Genomic DNA, 17,876 nt, shown 5'->3' with positions numbered 1-17,876 from the left:
TCTGGGGAACTGGGAGGGGAAGCAAGTTGGTCAGCTTCCACCAGGAGGGAGATTACATTGGGGAGCTCCGGCAGATGGGCAGAAGGGCAACTTTTGTTTTGAGGCCCAGGAGTCCATTTTCAGCACCATTAAGGATCTGGAAAGTTTGAGTCATTGGCAGTTACTTACAATCCCTTTAACAATCACTGGTGAGCCTACCTAGCACTTCGCATATTTAAGTAGTTAATTGCTAGTTACATCATTAACGGGCAGTGTAAATGGCAGCTGAGGTGCTTGAAGCCACTTTTCAATGGTTGATCATATTAATTTCAAGTTGGGAAACTAGCAGCTGGCAATTATCTAATAGAATGCATTGCAGCTTTGGTGATCAACTCAAATCATTTCTACCTCTGTCTCCACAGTGGCTTGTATTAAACTTGGATCTCATTAATCTTTCCACTGTTTATTTAATTTCTGAAACCAAACATAGACTGTGTCACTTGAGCCTTGAATTGTTTATTAAGAAGCACATCCTCCACTTCAGTGTAAAGAACATTTACATTTCTATCAAGTTCCTCAAATTTAGTTTCCTATACAGTTGCTAGAAAATAAACTGTTGCTTGAAAGATTTGGCAGCTCACTTCTGACCTCTCCACCAATCACATTTTTTGTGTATTGGAAACTTTCTGAAAAGTGAACCCTTCTGGTTTGCCAAGAACAACAGACACATGGCTGAGATTAGATGCCTTCCAGACAGGCCAGGAATTAAACCTCGGTTCTTCTTGGGCTGTGTCAGCCTGTTCAGAAACTTCAGATGCTTACACCTACTGAGCCAACAATGCATGTTATACTCCCTCTCTCTGTAAGGACGGGTACACCTTGGTCGACAGAGTACTTTTCACTTACTGTCTTGTACATTTTGTACTGCAGGTTTGACTTGGGGCTGAAGACTTTGTCAGTTCCCGAGGAACCTAGTGGTTTAATGATCTGTGTCAGTAGCAGAAAGTCGTTGAACAGAAATCCATAAAGCTCCTTGTTACTCTTGGCTTTGTAAAGTTTACCACTGTGCAGGAATTTCCGAGGACCCAAGCAATTTGTGACCGAATTAAAAACAAGTTGCTGAAATAAAGAGATGATGAGGTCAACACAGAAAAAATATACAAGCTTCAAGATATTGAATAACACGAATTTAGGTACAAAAGTCCATCAGTTGAAGTCTACTCTTTAGCCCAGTCTAACCGTAAAAACCTTGACATTGATATATGATAGAGAACAAATGCTGATTCAGGATAATTCTGTGTAATAATGTTTCTTTTGAGATAGACTTTTAGCTCATGAATGTGGCTTTAGACTGTTCCTCATTGTATGGTTAAAGCTTAACAACTTTGGCCTGTTTATAGATAAATTTATGGTTATAGCTTAACAACTTCAGCCTGTTTATAGATAAATTTCCAAATTTTTTATGCTGAAACCTTGAACTGCATTCCCGTTTCTGATGTTAAACCTGTGATGGGTGGAGGTGTTAATTGGTTCACACATGACAGGTCTGTTGTGCAGGTGTGCTTTATCTCCACACGCTTCAATGCACCTCCTTTACTCCCTTTTCAAATGGCCCTCTTAATGCAGTAAATGACTCAGAGTAATTCACTGCAACCTTTCAACACTCTCACTTAAATATTGCCTCACGTCAAGAGCTGATGAATTTACCCTCCTCCGGTATTTGGCTTTTGCATCTGTCTGAACTCTGGGAAACAGTGAAGAAGTTAGTTGTGAGGAGGTGGCAGCAGACTAATATTTGGAAAGAGGATGCTAATTGGCCTGGATAAATCTATGTCAGTGACATATAAGTGGGTAATGTTCCACAATGGTAGGTGGATGCTAGTTCTGCAGCTGGCCTCAAAGATTTAAGACTTGATATTATTTAATGTTTTCAGCATAACAAACACATTAAATTCCACACAGTGCATTACTGTATAACGTGTTGCTGGCAAAATACCAAATGCATATCTATAGGGCCCAACTTGTTCATTTTCCAATGTTTGGCACTGAAATCCAGAAAGGCATAAAGGATTTATAAATCCCCCAAAACTACAAAAAGAACCACATCAAATTTCACAACAAATTTCAACTGATCCCATCCCAAACCCTTTGCTAACTTTAATTCATGAAAATATGACCATGCTTTCAGCAAGAGATAAGACAAGATTTCATTATTAGTCACATGTACATCCAAACACACACTGAAATGCATCTTTTGTGTAGAGTGTTCTGGGGGCAGCCCACAAGTGTCACCACGCTTCCGGCGCCAACATAGCATGCCCACAACTTCCTAACCAGTACGTCTTTGGAATGTGGGAGGAAACCGGAGCACCCGGAGGACACCCATGCAGACACGGGGAGAATGTACAAACTCCTTACAGACAGTGGCTGGAATTGAACCCGGGTTGCTGGCGCTGTAAAGCGTTACGCTAACCGCTACATTATTTCGACCCTTGAAGTATTGAACATAGAACGGTACAGCACAGGAATAGGCCCTCCAGCCCACGATGTTGTACTGAACTAATTAAACCAGTAATTAAATGCCTAACTAAACTAATCCCTTCTGCCCACACAATGGCCGTATCCCTCCATTCTCTGCACATTCATGTGCCTATCTACAATCATTGCTACAATTATACAATCATCCAGGGTCAATATTATGGAACCATGACTTTTGGCTGCTTTCACAACCTCACCTCAGATAAACCTTCACATTGCACATGTGTCTGGATCCATTCCAGCCTGTCTGAGTTTTCCTTTTCTCGAACACCCTCATTCACCTGGGAACACAACTCTTCAGCCTTTTCAAGGGCCTGCTTCAAGTGGCTGAAATCAGGATGATTTTCAGGGGTGTTTTCCAGAATCTAGGATATTTGAGAAAAGGCTGTCAGAGGGAGTTTTCAATGAATCAACATCATTAGTTTTAAAATTCACAGGAATTTAATATTTAAGCAATAACTGATGGAGTTTCTTAGCTGAAGGATGTGTGTGGCACATTTTTATCCAATAAATGACAGCTTAAAAATAATCTCTTTCTTGATGACACTGATACTTTCAGAATACAGTTTCAAAGTTAAATACAGTATAGAAAAGGTGTGACATATCTAGAGGGAGATGCCATGAAAAAACACACACACTCCTTTCTTCTATAATGTCAAATAATAAAGTTCCCCTGCATCTCATTTCATTGTAAAATCAGTAGTAACAAAATGGTGTATTATTGCTCACCAATGTAAGAAAGTAAAACTTCTCAAGAAGTCTGTCTTGTGATAGATTTTATAATAATAGTTCAAGCGGGAGAACATGCACAGGAAAATGTGTTCTTACATTTTTTATTATTAAGGGGTAGCGTGTTACTCTTTGCATAGGCTTTAGTAAGAAGCTTGATAGTGGCATTCCTTTACATTGTGGGTCCATTGCTAATCTCTGTCAAGATATGAATAGAACAACATTAGTTAAAAATAATACTTTATGTTTTGTAAGACATCCAAAAACACTTGCATTCTGTCGACTAATATCATAGAATGTAGAACAGTACAATACATGTTGTGCCAAACTAATTAAATTAATGACACCTAATTAAAGTAATCCCTTCTGCCTGCATGTGGTCCATATCCCTCCATTCTCTGCATATTCATGTACCTATCTAAGAGCCTCTTAAATGCGTCTTTTGTATCTGTCTCCACCACCACCCCTGGCAGCACATTCCATCACCCACCACTCTCTGTGAGAAAAACATCTACTCCACACATCTGCTTTGGACATTCCCACTCTAACCTTAAATGCATGCCCTCTAGAATTAGACATTCTGACTCTGGGAAAAAGACACTGGCTGTCTACTCTATTTATGCCTCTCATAATTTTATAAACTTCTGTCAGGTCTCCCCTCAGTCTCCACCACTCCAGAGAAAACAAGCCAAGTTTGTCCAACCTCTCCTCATAGCACATGCCCTCTAATCGAGGCAGTATCCAGGTAAACCTCTTCTGCAGCCTCTTCAAAGCCTCCACATCCTTCCTATAATAGGACGTCCAGAACTGAAATTAATACTCCCGATAAACTAGAGTTATATAAAGCTGTAACACAACTTCCAGACTCTTGAATTCAATGCCTCGACCAATAAGGGCAAGCATACCATACGCCTTCTTTACCATCCTATCAACTTGTGTGTTCAAGCAAGTGAACAGAGCAAGAAACCACAAACAAATGAACCAGTGATTAAATAATCTGTCTTGGGGAATGTTGGTTGAAGGATGAATGCTGGTCAGGATTCTTCCTTGAATAAGATGGTATTCTGTGTCTCAGAACTACAGGCATAAAGGGCCATATCAGAAAGGCAGCACCTCTGGTAATGTGGTACTCGTTCAGGGCTGTGCTAATAGTGTCTGCCTCAATTATGTGCTCTTCACTACAGCCCAATCCTCCTACTGATTCAGAGGTTAGAATGTGATCCGAGCCAAGATGACAAATAAAATGTATTAATACATTTTGCATTAATAATATTTGACAGAAATCCAGGATTTATGTTCAATTTAACCAGATGTAAAGCAGAGATCGTATTTGCTGTGCGACAGTACAGGATCATCACTTACTTTGACAAATTCCTTAAATTCTATAATTTCATCCGTCTTCTGCTGGATGAGTGCAGCACCATTAAGCTGACAACTGCAGAATCGGATGTAGGGCTGCATGTGAGGCAACTGTGCAGTTAAAATGTCTCCGATCATTTTCACTGGCATCCTCTCCCCTGACATCTTCTTCCTTACACGCAGTGCCCTTCATTGAGGTGAAAACAGAAACACATATGCGTAGATTTCAAAGACAACCCATTCTTCATCACATTGAAAGTTAGTAAATAAAAACATTCACCTGCACATGTTTCCTGGATGAAGCATTTTACAGCACTTTTCCGGCTTAAATAATCAACTACTTTCATTCCCAATGGTTGTGTAATATAGGGGGTACTTGGAACTTGGTTGTATCAGCAGTTATAACATTATTACAATGCTATAACATTATCAATTTTTACAGATGTGCCATAGAAAGCATCCTATCTGGTTGGTATGGCATTGTATGGTATGGCAACTGCTCTGCCCAAGACTGCAAGAAATTGCAGGGAGTTGTGAACACAGCCCAGTTCATCACATAAACCAATATCCCCTCCATTAACTTCGCCTACGCTTCCCACTGCTGAGGGAAAGCGGCTAACATAATCAAGGATCCCTCCCACCCTGGTCATTCTCTCTTCTCCCCTCTCCCAGTAGGCAGAAGATACAAAAGCCTGAGAGCATGTACCACCAGGCTCGACAAGTTCTACCCCATCATCAGACTCTTGAACAGAGCTCTCAAATGCTAAAAGAATGGTATTGGTATTGGTTTATTATCGTCACTTGTACCGAGGTACAGTGAAAAACCTGTCTTGCATACCATTCGTACAGATCAGTTCATTACACAGTGCAGTTACATTGAGTTAGTACGGAGTGCATTGAGGTAGTACAGGTAAAAACAATAACAGTACAGAGTAAAGTGTCACGGCTACAGAGGAAGTGCAGTGCAATAAGGTGCAAGGTCACAAACTCTTGATCTCCCAGTCTTCCTAGTTATGGCCCTTGCATTTTATTTGTCTACCTGCACTGCACTTTCTCTGTAACTGCAACAGTATATTCTGCATTCTGTTTTCTTTTTACTACCTCGATGTAATTCTGCATGGCATGATCTGTCTGGAAGGCACGTAAAACAAAAGCTTTTCACTGTATCTTGGCACATATGACAATAAAAATACAATATTGATCACTTGCCAATGTGACTCCACTTTACCACAGGTGAACTTTATATCACGTTTTCCAAATTCCAAGTCCACTAAACTGAATTAAAAGCTTCACATTCAGCTGACAGTGATAAACCAAGCACAGGGAAGTAACTTAAACACTCACTCCTTTCAAGTGCACACTCCTTTATTTGTAAATCATTTGTAACTCATGTCAGTCACCAGTAGGCAGCAAGCTCTCATTGGAGGACTGTGCTTTGCACAAAAATGCCAATTGATCTGAGTGTGGTGAAATTTAATTTAAAAAATATCTTCACTACAGGCAAACAAAATGCCCCTGTGCAATCTGTAAAAAGACAGGGATCTCATTATTTTGTTCTATATGGGAGTAATCCTACAAACACAGTAGAAACCTGAAGGAAATTACTGCTGCAGCTCAACAAAACTCTTGTTTCCTGCTGCAAAAATAGAAACAGAAGATGCTGAAACACTCAGCAGGCCAGGCAGATGTTTCCGACATTTTGTTTTTATTTCATATTTCCAGAATCTGTTGTTTTTTTTATTCCCTGTTGCAAAGATTGGTGAAACAAACTTCAGCCTGGCTCCATAACAAATACTTGGAATGACCCAGTCTCTAACTTCTCTTTAATTCCAAGGAGGACAAAAATGTATACAGGAGCAGAAGGAGAACACATCACCATCAGGACTGAACATGGGTAAGATAAGATAAGATAAGATTTCTTTATGAGTCACATGTACACCGAAACACACAGTGAAATGCATCTTTTGCATAGTGTGTTCTGGGGGCAGCCCGCAAGTGTCACCATGCTTCCGGCGCCAACAGAGCAGGCCCACAACTTCCTAACCTGTACATCTTTGGAATGTGGGAGGAAACCAGAGCACCCGGAGGAAACCATGCAGTCACGGGGAGAATGTACATACTCCTTACAGACAGCGGTTGGAATTGAACCCGGGTCACTGGCACTGTGATAGTGTTATGCTAACCACTACACTACCGTGCCTGCCCTGACCTGAGTTATTTGACTACTAAGACAAATGCCATTTTCAGATGGATTTAAGTAACTCGGATTTAATGCTCATTGGATGCTACAAGGGCAGGGCAATTCCAGATGCTGCCACTCAGCTCCAGCAGTCCAGATTCAATCCTGACCTTTGGTGTTTGTACATTCTCCCTGTGACCACATGGGTTTCCACCAGATGCTCTGGTTTCTTCACACATCCCAAAAATCATTTCTGATGGGCTGAATGGCCATTGGAAATTGCCCCTCATGTTGGTGGGTGACAGGAGAAACAGGGGGGAGTTGATGGACATAGGTTACAGGTGGAATGAGACTGATGGGAAAGTTCTCAAAACCAGCATTGACTAGCCGGACCAAATGAAAAAAATATTAAATATGTCTTTATAAAGCATCGTTATTCCAGACTTAAGCAATGTATCACATTTTGTTTGAAAAGGTATTGGCCTGCGATATGTATTCTGTCTCCCCCATAGCGACAGAGTGTATGGGGCAGAAAAGATAGTAAGATACAGAAATTGGTATTGGTTGTAATAATTACTTAATAATACAGAATAATTAATTAATAATACAGAAATTATTATTGTTATAAAGGTTACCACATCAAGGTACCTACTTCAACAATTTGATATTGCACATGATGAGCTCCTTCCAGTTCACAAAAATCATGGTCACCTCTTTCTCCGTTAAACAGATTCAGACTCGAGTAATGGTTTTTGAAAGACCTAATGAACCAAAGCAGATCATTAACAGCAAGAGCTACTAATTCAGGGTTAGAAAATCTTTCCTGACAAGAGCAAAGAAGGATAATTAACAAAAGCATTCAGCAATATCCAAGTATAAATTTGCTCCCATGAGTCCAACAGACACAGTCACACAAAATACATGTGATTTTAAGATATTCCTCCAATAAGTTGATTATACAAGGATCAGTTCTGGGATCACCATTATTCATAATTTACATTCAAAATTTAGAGATGACAATAAATTGGAGGATATAACTGAGGATGAATGCCATATAATACAGTAAGATATTACAAAAAGAGAGCAGATAATTGATCAATTAATTTTAGCAGATAGATGTGAGGTGATACATTCTGATGGAAAAACAGAAACATCACCAACACTTTGGAAAATAAACTATGATTAGAAGAGCATAAGGGCAGAGGCAAACAAATCATTAAGGGTAGAATCACAGGTTAGCAAAGCAACTTAAAATGATTTCAAAATGTTGGAATTCATTTCCAGAGATGAAGGATTCAAAACTCGTGAAGCTGATCTGGAACCATGGTCAGGTAGCCATTGGAGAACGGGTCTTAGTTCTCGCCACACCGTAGCAAGGATGAAGTTAGAAATACTGGTAATAGAAACAAGACTGGATGACAAGACAGAATACAAATCTGACAATGAATGAATAAATCTGGTAATTTGTGAACTGGTGCCAAAAATAACAAGATATCTGATGAAACCCTACATAATGCTGGCACCCTTAACCTGCTCTGACCTATATACATAGAAATAGAACTGTACAGCACAGAACAGGCCCTTCGGCCCACAATGTTGTGCCAACATAGCTAATCCCTCCTATCTATAGAATGCCCATAACCCTCCATTTTCCTCTCATTCATGTGCCCATCCAAGCCCCTCTTAAAAGCCCACAATGAATTTGCCTCCACCACCCCATCAGGCAATGCACTCCAGGCAGCCACCACTCTCTGAGTAAAAGCATACCCCTCCTGTTCTGAACCTACCCCCTCACCTTAAGTGCATGCCCCCTGGTATGGTATCGCTCAATAATGGGAAAAAGATATTTCTTGTCCACCTTATCTATGCCCCTCATAATTTTATACACTTCCAACAGATCACCCCTCAGCCTCCACCGCTCCAGAGAAAAAAGCCCAAGTTTGTCCAGCCTCTCCTGATAGCACATCCAGGCAGCATCCTAGTAAACCTCCTCTACACTCCCTCTAAAGCCTTGACATCCTTCCTGTAGTGAGGTGACCAGAACTGCACACAATATTCTAAATGCAGCCTAACCAGAGTTCTATGCTACCAGCCTCACTCTGCAAGGTGGATACGTAATGCCTCAATACCCTTGCGGTAAAAATAATTACTGCAATGGCCACCTCCACTGTCCCAAGCAAGTAGGGTTGGGCAATGAATGCCTCATGTCAAAACTCACTGAAAAAGGAACAGCATATTCCATCTGGGAAGTCTACAGCCCACCAGCATGAACAGTGAATTCTCCAGTTTCAGGTAAATAGCTCCCCCTCCGTTCCTTTCTCTCTCCTCCTGGTCTACCCAGTTCCTCCTACACAGCCCCAACACCCCCCACCCCCAGCCCCCCTCCTCCACCCCACTCCACCTGCCCATCAACCACACACTCCTCTCACGGGGTCCCCTCCTCCCACTGTTCCCATTTGTCTCACCCCACCTTCTTTATTTGGTTCCTTTCCTGTAACATTCCATTATCTTCAAGCCCTTTGCTGCCTCCACCTCCCACCTCCCAGCCTCTGTCCCTATCTCCACTCTCCCCTCCTCCATCTGCCTATCACCCCTCCTCACCTGGGTCCACCCAGCACTTGCTCCATCCCTTCCCCTCACCCCTTTATACTGACAACCTCCCTTCTACTCTTTCAGTAGAGATGAAGGGTCTTAACCCGAAATGTCAACTGTCCCGTTCCCTCCACAGATCTTGCCTGACCGGCTGAGTTCCTCCAGCAGTTTTGTTTTGCTCCAGATTCCAGCACCTGCAGTCCCTTGTGCCTTCATTGAAACATATGATGTGCTCAGCTGGCACCCTGGCACTTTCTGTAGGCATCATTTGAAAATTACCCTGAGTAGGAACTCTTATTAGATTTCCCCCTCACTCCCAATATACCCTGAACTAAACTGCTTTACTACTGCACATAGAACATAGAACATTACAGCACAATACAGGCCCTTCGGCCCACAATGTCTATCCTGAGTATCTAACCCTTCCCTTATACACATAGTCCCCTATTTTTCTATCATTCATGTGGCTATCTAAGAGTCTCTTAAATGTCTCTAGTGTATCTGCCCCCACAACCTCTACTGGCAGTGTGTTCCACGCACCCACCACTCTCTGTGTAAAAAACTTACCCCTGACATCCTCCAATCACCTTAAAATTATGCCCCCTCATGTTAGCCATTGTTGCCCTGGGAAAAAGTCTCTGACTGTCCACTCGGTCTATGCCTCATGCACAGTACAAGTTCAGTAAGCATGTTGCGTGATGGCAATTGGTGCCCATTCGCCTTGCGAGCTTTCAGGTGTGCTTGGAAACATGTGTCCTACTGCCCTCAGAGTTTTCTCTTACCTCAGTGACAAGCTGCAGATCACTCACGTAGTTTTCCTCTGTCACAATGAGCTCGTGGATATAACCCTGACGCTTCCGTTCTGATGGTGTCAGCATGTCCAATAAATGCAAGTCAGCACACCCTACACAGAAGAGGGGGAGACTTAAGTAACATATGTCTCACAACATTCCAACATACACAGTTTCACAAACTGAGGATCCCGAGTACACAGAAATGTGTACTCATAATATTACAGCCAACCCGTTGGTCTCAATTGAAAGTTTGAACAATTATCATGCAAATAAATTTTTACAGACAGAATCAAAGTGAACCATGATATCAGAATAAATTGGGTGGAATCTTAATTAGAATTTATTATTTCTGACAATTTCATGGCCTGCAGTGAACTGGTTGTGATGCATAAAGTTACCTGCTGTCACGTTGAAGAATCTTAAACTTTGCTAAGATCAATAAACGTCCTACTTACTAGTTAGAGCCACACTGTACAGTGGGGCATTGACCTGCAAAATTATCAGATGAAAGGGAACTATCTCAATCCCTTGATAGGGCTATCCTTATGAATAAACTGAGTTAAATCATCAATCATTAACTGCGACTTAGAATACAGAAAACTTATCTACCACAGGCATCAGAGACCTTTATCTGCCACAAAGATTGATTCACTTCTGATCTATTACAGCCAAGTGTACAGAATGAGTGTGTGACTGGTAAATAACTATCAATGTAGATAAGTGAGATATGAGTGAGATAAGTAGATGAGTGCGAATGAGACACCAATTCTTGGGGCACTAAGTAGCTGAATAGGTAAGATCTGAAGAGGGATCTTGTGGTGCATAAAAACATATTACTAAAAATATTGATGCTGATTAATATGACCATAGAACAAAAATCAAACAAAGCACCGAGGTTCATATGTAGAAGGATAAAGTCAAAAAAACATAGGTCACTTTAAATGTACAGGACCTTGGTTAGACAACATTTGGAGTACTTCATACATTTCTTCATTTTATAAAATAAAGGTAGAAGATGCAAAATTGATTCACTAGTATGATACCACATTCAATGTTACATCAATCAGAAAAGATTAGACAGCTGGCAAGCTTTCCTTCTGAAAAGATAAAGACCTGAGAAAGAAGACTTTACAATTATGAAAGTGTTCAGTGAGGTTGAAGTGGAGTTGATGTTTCCAATTGCAGGTTAGACATGAACCATATCATGAAAATAAGATAGCCACCAATAAATCCTGTAGGAAATTCAGGAGAAACTTCATTACTTAGAGAGTACTTAGCACATGGAACTTATTCCCACAAGTAAGTTTTGATTAGATGCATTTAAAGGGAAATAAAGACAAGAGGGAGAAAGGAATAGAAGAATACACTGATGAGATTAGAAGCAAGGTGCGAGAAGGCTCAAATGCAGCATTGACACTGGTCTGGACCCAATGGCTGAATGGCCTCTTTCTGTGCTATAAATACAAAGTATCCAGAACTCAACTCAGTCATCCCCATTTATTTACATTGACATGATTGCGTGCAAGTAGAACAATTTAAGTTCTATGAGCAATATTCTTTTGCAATAATGCCTATGTATTGTGAAAGCTCATTAGAAACACCAAATGGCAAGAACAAATTTAACAATTTTGCATTGATTTCAGAGTCATGTGTTTAACTTGTTTAATGACAGCCATCAAGAAATAATAACTTCCATTAATCCCTTTAACCAAGGTGCTCAAATAAAGTTCTTATTCAAAGATATTTTGCAAGATTAGCAAAGGAGAAGACTGTAGATGCCAGAGCCAAAGATGTTTAAATTGTGTATTACGTGACTTAGAATTTCATCACACTTAAGATGTATATGTACTACCAATATATGTTATTTCCTGATAGTCTAAACTTAGCAAACTTAACGTGAGAAAGATTATCACTCAATCTTTTGGTATCTGCACCATTGGAAAGCTCAGGTGCCAATGTTCTAATCTCTGGAATTTACTTGGTAAAACTGCCCTGCTATTCAGGTCACTCTGTGATCAAGTCGAGACACCACTGAAGTTCACCTCCCTTCTGTTTCTGTACATATACTGACAACATCTAGCACTACTTCTGACTAGTTCTCAGTGGTCACACTGGTAACTGAAATTGTTGTGGGCAGGTCAAAATTTTCTGCAGTTACGCAGAGGAAAAAATTGAAGCATTGTTTATCTGCTTATTAATTCATTGGACTGAACCCATCCTCCTCCTGAGTGATTCAGCTGGGATGCATCAGACCAGGCAAAATCTTGAGCAATCAAAGAAATGCAAATGCTGGGAGTTGGAGATAAAAACAGAAAATGCAGGAAGTTCTGACGAATGGTCTTTGACTTGAACCATGAACTGTTTGTTCCCTACCCCCTCCACACATACTACCTGACCTCAGTGGTTCTAGCATTTGTTTTTACTGAAGATCTTAAGTGCCCACAAACTTCATCCCAGCCCAATAACCTCATTTGCTTGTGCCCAGCTCACACATACTATTGCAACAACTGTTCAGTGATGTCCTTGGCAATGTCTAAAGTACTTCATCCAGAAAATTCAATCTCTTGATTCAGGTTAAGGCACTCTCTCTTCCCCAACACGCTCATCTTTACTGAATTACACTGATCTGCTATCCCTAAACACAATGAATTTACATCTTCAAAGCTCTTCCTTCACTGTGTTTTTTGCATCCTTTCTCACGTATTGGTATTGGTTTATTATTGTCACTGTACCGAGGTACAGTCAAAAACTTGTCTTGCATACCGATCATACAGGTCAATTCATTACACAGTGCAGTTACATTGAGTAGTACAAAGTGCATTGATGTAGTACAGGTAAAAACAATAACTGTACAGAGTAAAGTGTCACAGCTACAGAAGAAGTGCAGTGCAATAAGGTGCAAGGTCACAACAAGGTAGTTCATGAGGTCAGAGTCGTTTAATCTTTCAACTCTTGCACTTATCTTACCTTTGCAATAGCATTCTTTGTAGCCCTTTCACCAGCATCAGTCCTGCTCTCTATGACTGCACATTCCCCTCCTCCTTTTACACCTCGACCACCTTTTTTAAACAGCCTTCATAAAACTCCTTTTTGGATTGTCTTTCAAGGCAACCCTCCCAATGCATCCATTCCTTTAATAAGTTTCTATCTCGAGCCCGAGGTACGGCATGGTAGCGTAGCAGTTAGCGTGATGCTATTACAGCGCCAACGATCGGGGTTCGATTCCCATTGCTGTCTGTAAGGAGTTTGTACATTCTCCCGTGTCTGCCTGGGTTTCCTCCGGGTGCTCCGGTTTCCTCCCACATTGCAAAGACATACGGGTAGGTTAATTTCAGTTTAACATGGGTGGCGCGGACTCGTTGGGCTGGAAGGGCCTGTTACCATGCTGTAAATAAAATTTAAAAAACGAATATTTTCCACCTTAAAGGTGCAATTAATCAAATTATAGCTGGCAGACATTTTAGTAAAATCAAATAAGCCCAGATAAAGGTACAGTGTTACTGAAAAATGGCAAGCTTTCTATGGAGAATTACTTAAATTATGCTCAAAATTTTGCCCTGAAAACTGATCACAATAAGTTGAACCCTATGCTTTATGCCAACAAATCCTTGAGTACTTCAAAGACTTTCAGGACATAAATTCTGTAAAAGACCATAAACAGAGTAAAGCTGCAAGACTTGGATCACTGAACTAGATTTAACTTTACACTGCTAGACATAATGTGCTGCACTTGTAAGAGGCAGCATCAGCAGACTAACCTGCAGCGACCAAGTCACCTTGTTTCTCTGTATTTTGGATGCTTCTTGAAAGCTACCTATGTAACCAAGACCTAGTACTGATGTGGCTCAATACTACAATTCCCACAAGTGGAAGGTACCATTATTAAATCACATTAAAAACAAAATAACAAGTTGCCTTTTTCTACCTGCAAAAAAATAAAAGTCAAGAAACGCAGGCTCAGTAAAAGAAGAGGTCGTGAAGTTAGGTGAAGGAAAGCTGTTGTGAGAAAGCAGTGTCCCAGTCACTCGAAGCCAACCACAGGTGTTCATCCGGCTGACTGGTAGAAGAGGGATCAAGTTCATCCTAATTGGTTAAGTGAATGTAAGATGACCCCCTTTAAACATAGGACACAAAAGTAGAGTTATGCATGTCTCACATCAGCTGATAGTTAAGTAATGCAGAATAGGAGGCAATCTTCTTGCGGGGTGATCCGGATGTTTCGTTTATTAAAATAACAGGAGTATTTGATAGTTCTTCAGATTTCTCTTTGCTTTCTATGAATGTTTCTATGAATGGGCGGGCATGGTAGTGTAGCGGTTAGCGTAACGCTTTACAGCGCCAGTGACCTGGGTTCAATTCCGGCCACTGTCTGTAAGGAGTTTGTACGTTCTCCCCGTGTCTGCGTGGGTTTCCTCCGGGTGCTCTGGTTTCCTCCCACATTCCAAAAACGTACAGGTTAGGAAGTTGTGGGCATGCTATGTTGGCGCTGGAAGCGTGGCAACACTTGTGGGCTGCCCCCAGAACACTCTACGCAAAGAGATGTATTTCACTGTGTCTTTCGATGTACACGTGACTAATAAAGAAATCTTGTATCTTATGCTTACTGAGCAACAATAACCTGAATTCATGTTGAGCTTTTATTGTAGTACATCCCAAAACATTTGAAATAAAAGCAGCAAATGTTGGAAATAATCCGCTGCAGGCTTTTTGCTCTCAAGGTATTTCAAAGGAGTAAAACCAATTGAACAAACTTTGGCACCAAGCCACAGATATCGGGACTGGTTCCGTTCAGAGATGGAATTCTTGAAGAGAGATTGTGGGAGATTCAGAGGGGAAATCCCAGACCAAGTTTTGACAGCTGTCATTAGAACAGCAAAGGCTAAAACTGGAGCAGAGACCTCAAAGGGTTAGAGGAGGTACAAGGACATGTAGGGATTTGAATAATTCAAGCAGAGATGGGAAGGCGCCTTTAAAACTACAGTATGTTAAAACAAAATATTTTTCAGACTAAGTAAAGCATTTCTCAACTTTATAAATGCTCAAAGTTAATGGGAAAGCAAAACAAGCCCAAGCTTGTGAAGGGCAAATTCAGTTAAAACTCGCTATCAAAAGCAGATTCACTGACTTGCCTCTCCAGACACCAACACTTCAGGCAATCCAGCCATGAAAGGTCATCTGAGCACAAGTTACTTAATGTATTAGTTATTTAAGACTGTTCACTTATTCGGTGCCTAAAGGATTTATTAAGTAACTTCGCCAATTTCAATTAGATTTTAGACTTTGCTGAAACTAATGTTCGACACCCACTTACGGTAACTTATAGTGACGTACAATTACTTGTGCAATAGTTACCATTCTTTCTAAATAACTCTGATCAAAGATTTGCTGCCCAACTATGAAAAATCACTGATTATATTCATTCACTCAATTTTCAACTACGATTTATAATCAATAAATGTACTTTACTGCATGATTTTTGGTTTAGGTTTTTGATAATTAGGCACGGAAGAGTTAATTCACTCACTACAGGGTTAACTTGACTAAGGGTTTGCAAATTAAGTGTTTTAATCTGTAATGAACAAGGTGCATTGCAGTGTGAGTCACATGCTTTGGAGTTTGAGTTTGAGGACACACAACAAGGATCAGGAGTGGCCCCTCAAGCCTGCTGACTTCAAATAGATCATGGCTTATCAGATCTTGGCCTCAGCTCCACTTTCCTCCTTGTTCCCCATAACTCTTTATTCAATTACGCACCAAAAATCAGTCTCAATGTTGAGTATATTCAGTGACCAAGCCTCCACAATACTCTGAGATAGAGAATTCCAAAGCTTCACAACTTGCCGAGAAGAAATTCCTCCTCCTCATCTTCTTAAATGAGCAACCTCTTGTTCTGAAACTATGCCCACTGGTTCTAGATTCCTTCATGAGGGGAAACATCTTCAGCATTGATACTGCCAAGAAAATCACCTCTCATAGAATACGTACAGGCCCAACTTGCTTGAGCTGTCTTCATAAGACAACCTCTTCATTTCAGGAATAAACCAAGTGAACCTTTTGAATTTCACATTATCCAGAAGGCAGGCCACCCATCATTCATTGCAAGACCAGCATTTGATTGTAGCCAGTTCCTTAAGTTCTTCAGCTTTGATAGTCAGGCTGCAGAACCCACCTTACCTACCCCTAAGAAATAACCTAATAACCAGTTCTTTCTTTGCCTGGCAGAGCACCAAGATAAAACAACAGTCTGTTGAAAATAATAACCTTATTTTGATTTTTTGTATTGTTTTTAAAATCACACATATTTCCTCCCATTTCAATGGCAGTGAGGACCTCATTCAAACTTTCAGTGGAAGCCTGAGACAATTTGTTACACCACTGTTTTTGTAATATTCAAACTACTTATTTCCTTTGCTAGCCAGGTATCAATTATTTTTTATATATAATGACAATTAGCAGGAAGGCTCCTTTCCAAAAAAGTTAACAATGAGCAAATATCATTGTGCCCACTAAACATTATCTAATACTAGTTTCTGTATTGTTGACCAAATCATATTCAATTCTACCCTTGAGCTTTTATATTAAATATTCCAGATAACAATTACCTAGGAGAGTTCCACTGATGGAATAGTGTATAAATGTTCCCCATAAATACTCAGATGCATGATTCCTTAATCAAAAAGAAGTTCCAGTGCAGTAATAAAATGAGTAACGTGCACCTGCTTCATTCTACACAATGACAGCAGAGTTTACCTACCATGCCCGGTCAGTTCAAAATAAATAGCAGAAAGAAATTTGCTGAGCCACAGTCTATCTTATTGCATTCATGCCAGACCAGTTTAAATCTGTACTCATGCTTAAAAGAACACAGAGTCATAGAATAATACAGCATTGAAAAAGGCCCTTCGGCCCAGCTCATCCATGCCACCCAACGTGCTTCCTGAGCAATGCAGACAATTGATTGGATGGGAAATGGTTAAGGTTTTGTTGAGGATCTTTTGAAGTAGAGGTGAGGAAGTGGACAAGCAAATCTAAACAGCTGCTAAAACACTGTGGAAACTGAAGTGAGTGTCCAGGAAACACAAATGCACACAAGATTTTAAGTGGTTTTGTGAGGGATAGGAGGCGAGTGAATTTAGAATAGCAAGAGATCAAAATAGTGGAGAATTGGACTTACGAAATATAATTTGGTAAGGAACTTGGAGGGGACAACAGATGTTGAGCACTTTAAATTGTAAGCAATTGTAGTCTACACAATTCCCAACCTGTCTCAAATAGATACTTCAGGCTGAAAGGTTACAGCCCTCATGATTATACCCAAATCCAGAAGATATCCAGTCCTGCTCAATATTTTCTATATTGCAGAATGACCAGCAACAAAACCTAACGGCGAAATATGAATGTAGGTAATAAAAAGATGCAATAAATTTAGAAATTTTGGATAAATTGCTTCCTTGCCTGTTGAGGGAAATTAATTCAATTGTAGGCATTGTGGTCGGCGTGGACTCGTTGGGCCGAAGGGCCTGTATCCGTGCTGTATCGCTCTATGACTCTAATATCTTTCAAGTATTTTATAGAATCAGAACTCTATAGCTTTGTGGTGCTTTTAAGTCTGTTTGTATTGGATTTATTCAGTCGTATGGAGTTTTCATTGTAAGTACCCAGTTACAAAGTACAAATTAAAACTAGAGTTGGAAAAGAAGAGATTC

General features: G+C 40.4%; 1 protein-coding gene across 1 annotated transcript in view; it reads right to left on the bottom strand.

Moving 5' to 3' along the window:
- itsn1 (intersectin 1 (SH3 domain protein)) overlaps positions 1-17,876 on the bottom strand; it is a 230,712-nt gene that overhangs the window by 17,280 nt on the left and 195,556 nt on the right. The window contains 7 exon segments of the mRNA XM_052015098.1: positions 886-1,098; positions 2,715-2,882; positions 3,346-3,444; positions 4,609-4,792; positions 7,437-7,513; positions 7,516-7,545; positions 10,159-10,280. Of these exon segments, the coding sequence (XP_051871058.1) occupies positions 886-1,098; positions 2,715-2,882; positions 3,346-3,444; positions 4,609-4,792; positions 7,437-7,513; positions 7,516-7,545; positions 10,159-10,280 (893 nt within the window).

Source organism: Pristis pectinata, chromosome 4, assembly GCF_009764475.1.
Source record: "Pristis pectinata isolate sPriPec2 chromosome 4, sPriPec2.1.pri, whole genome shotgun sequence".
Lineage (NCBI taxonomy): Eukaryota > Metazoa > Chordata > Chondrichthyes > Rhinopristiformes > Pristidae > Pristis > Pristis pectinata.
The sequence above is the reverse complement of the archived record's forward strand: the minus strand, read 5'-3'. Positions and strand labels throughout refer to the sequence as shown.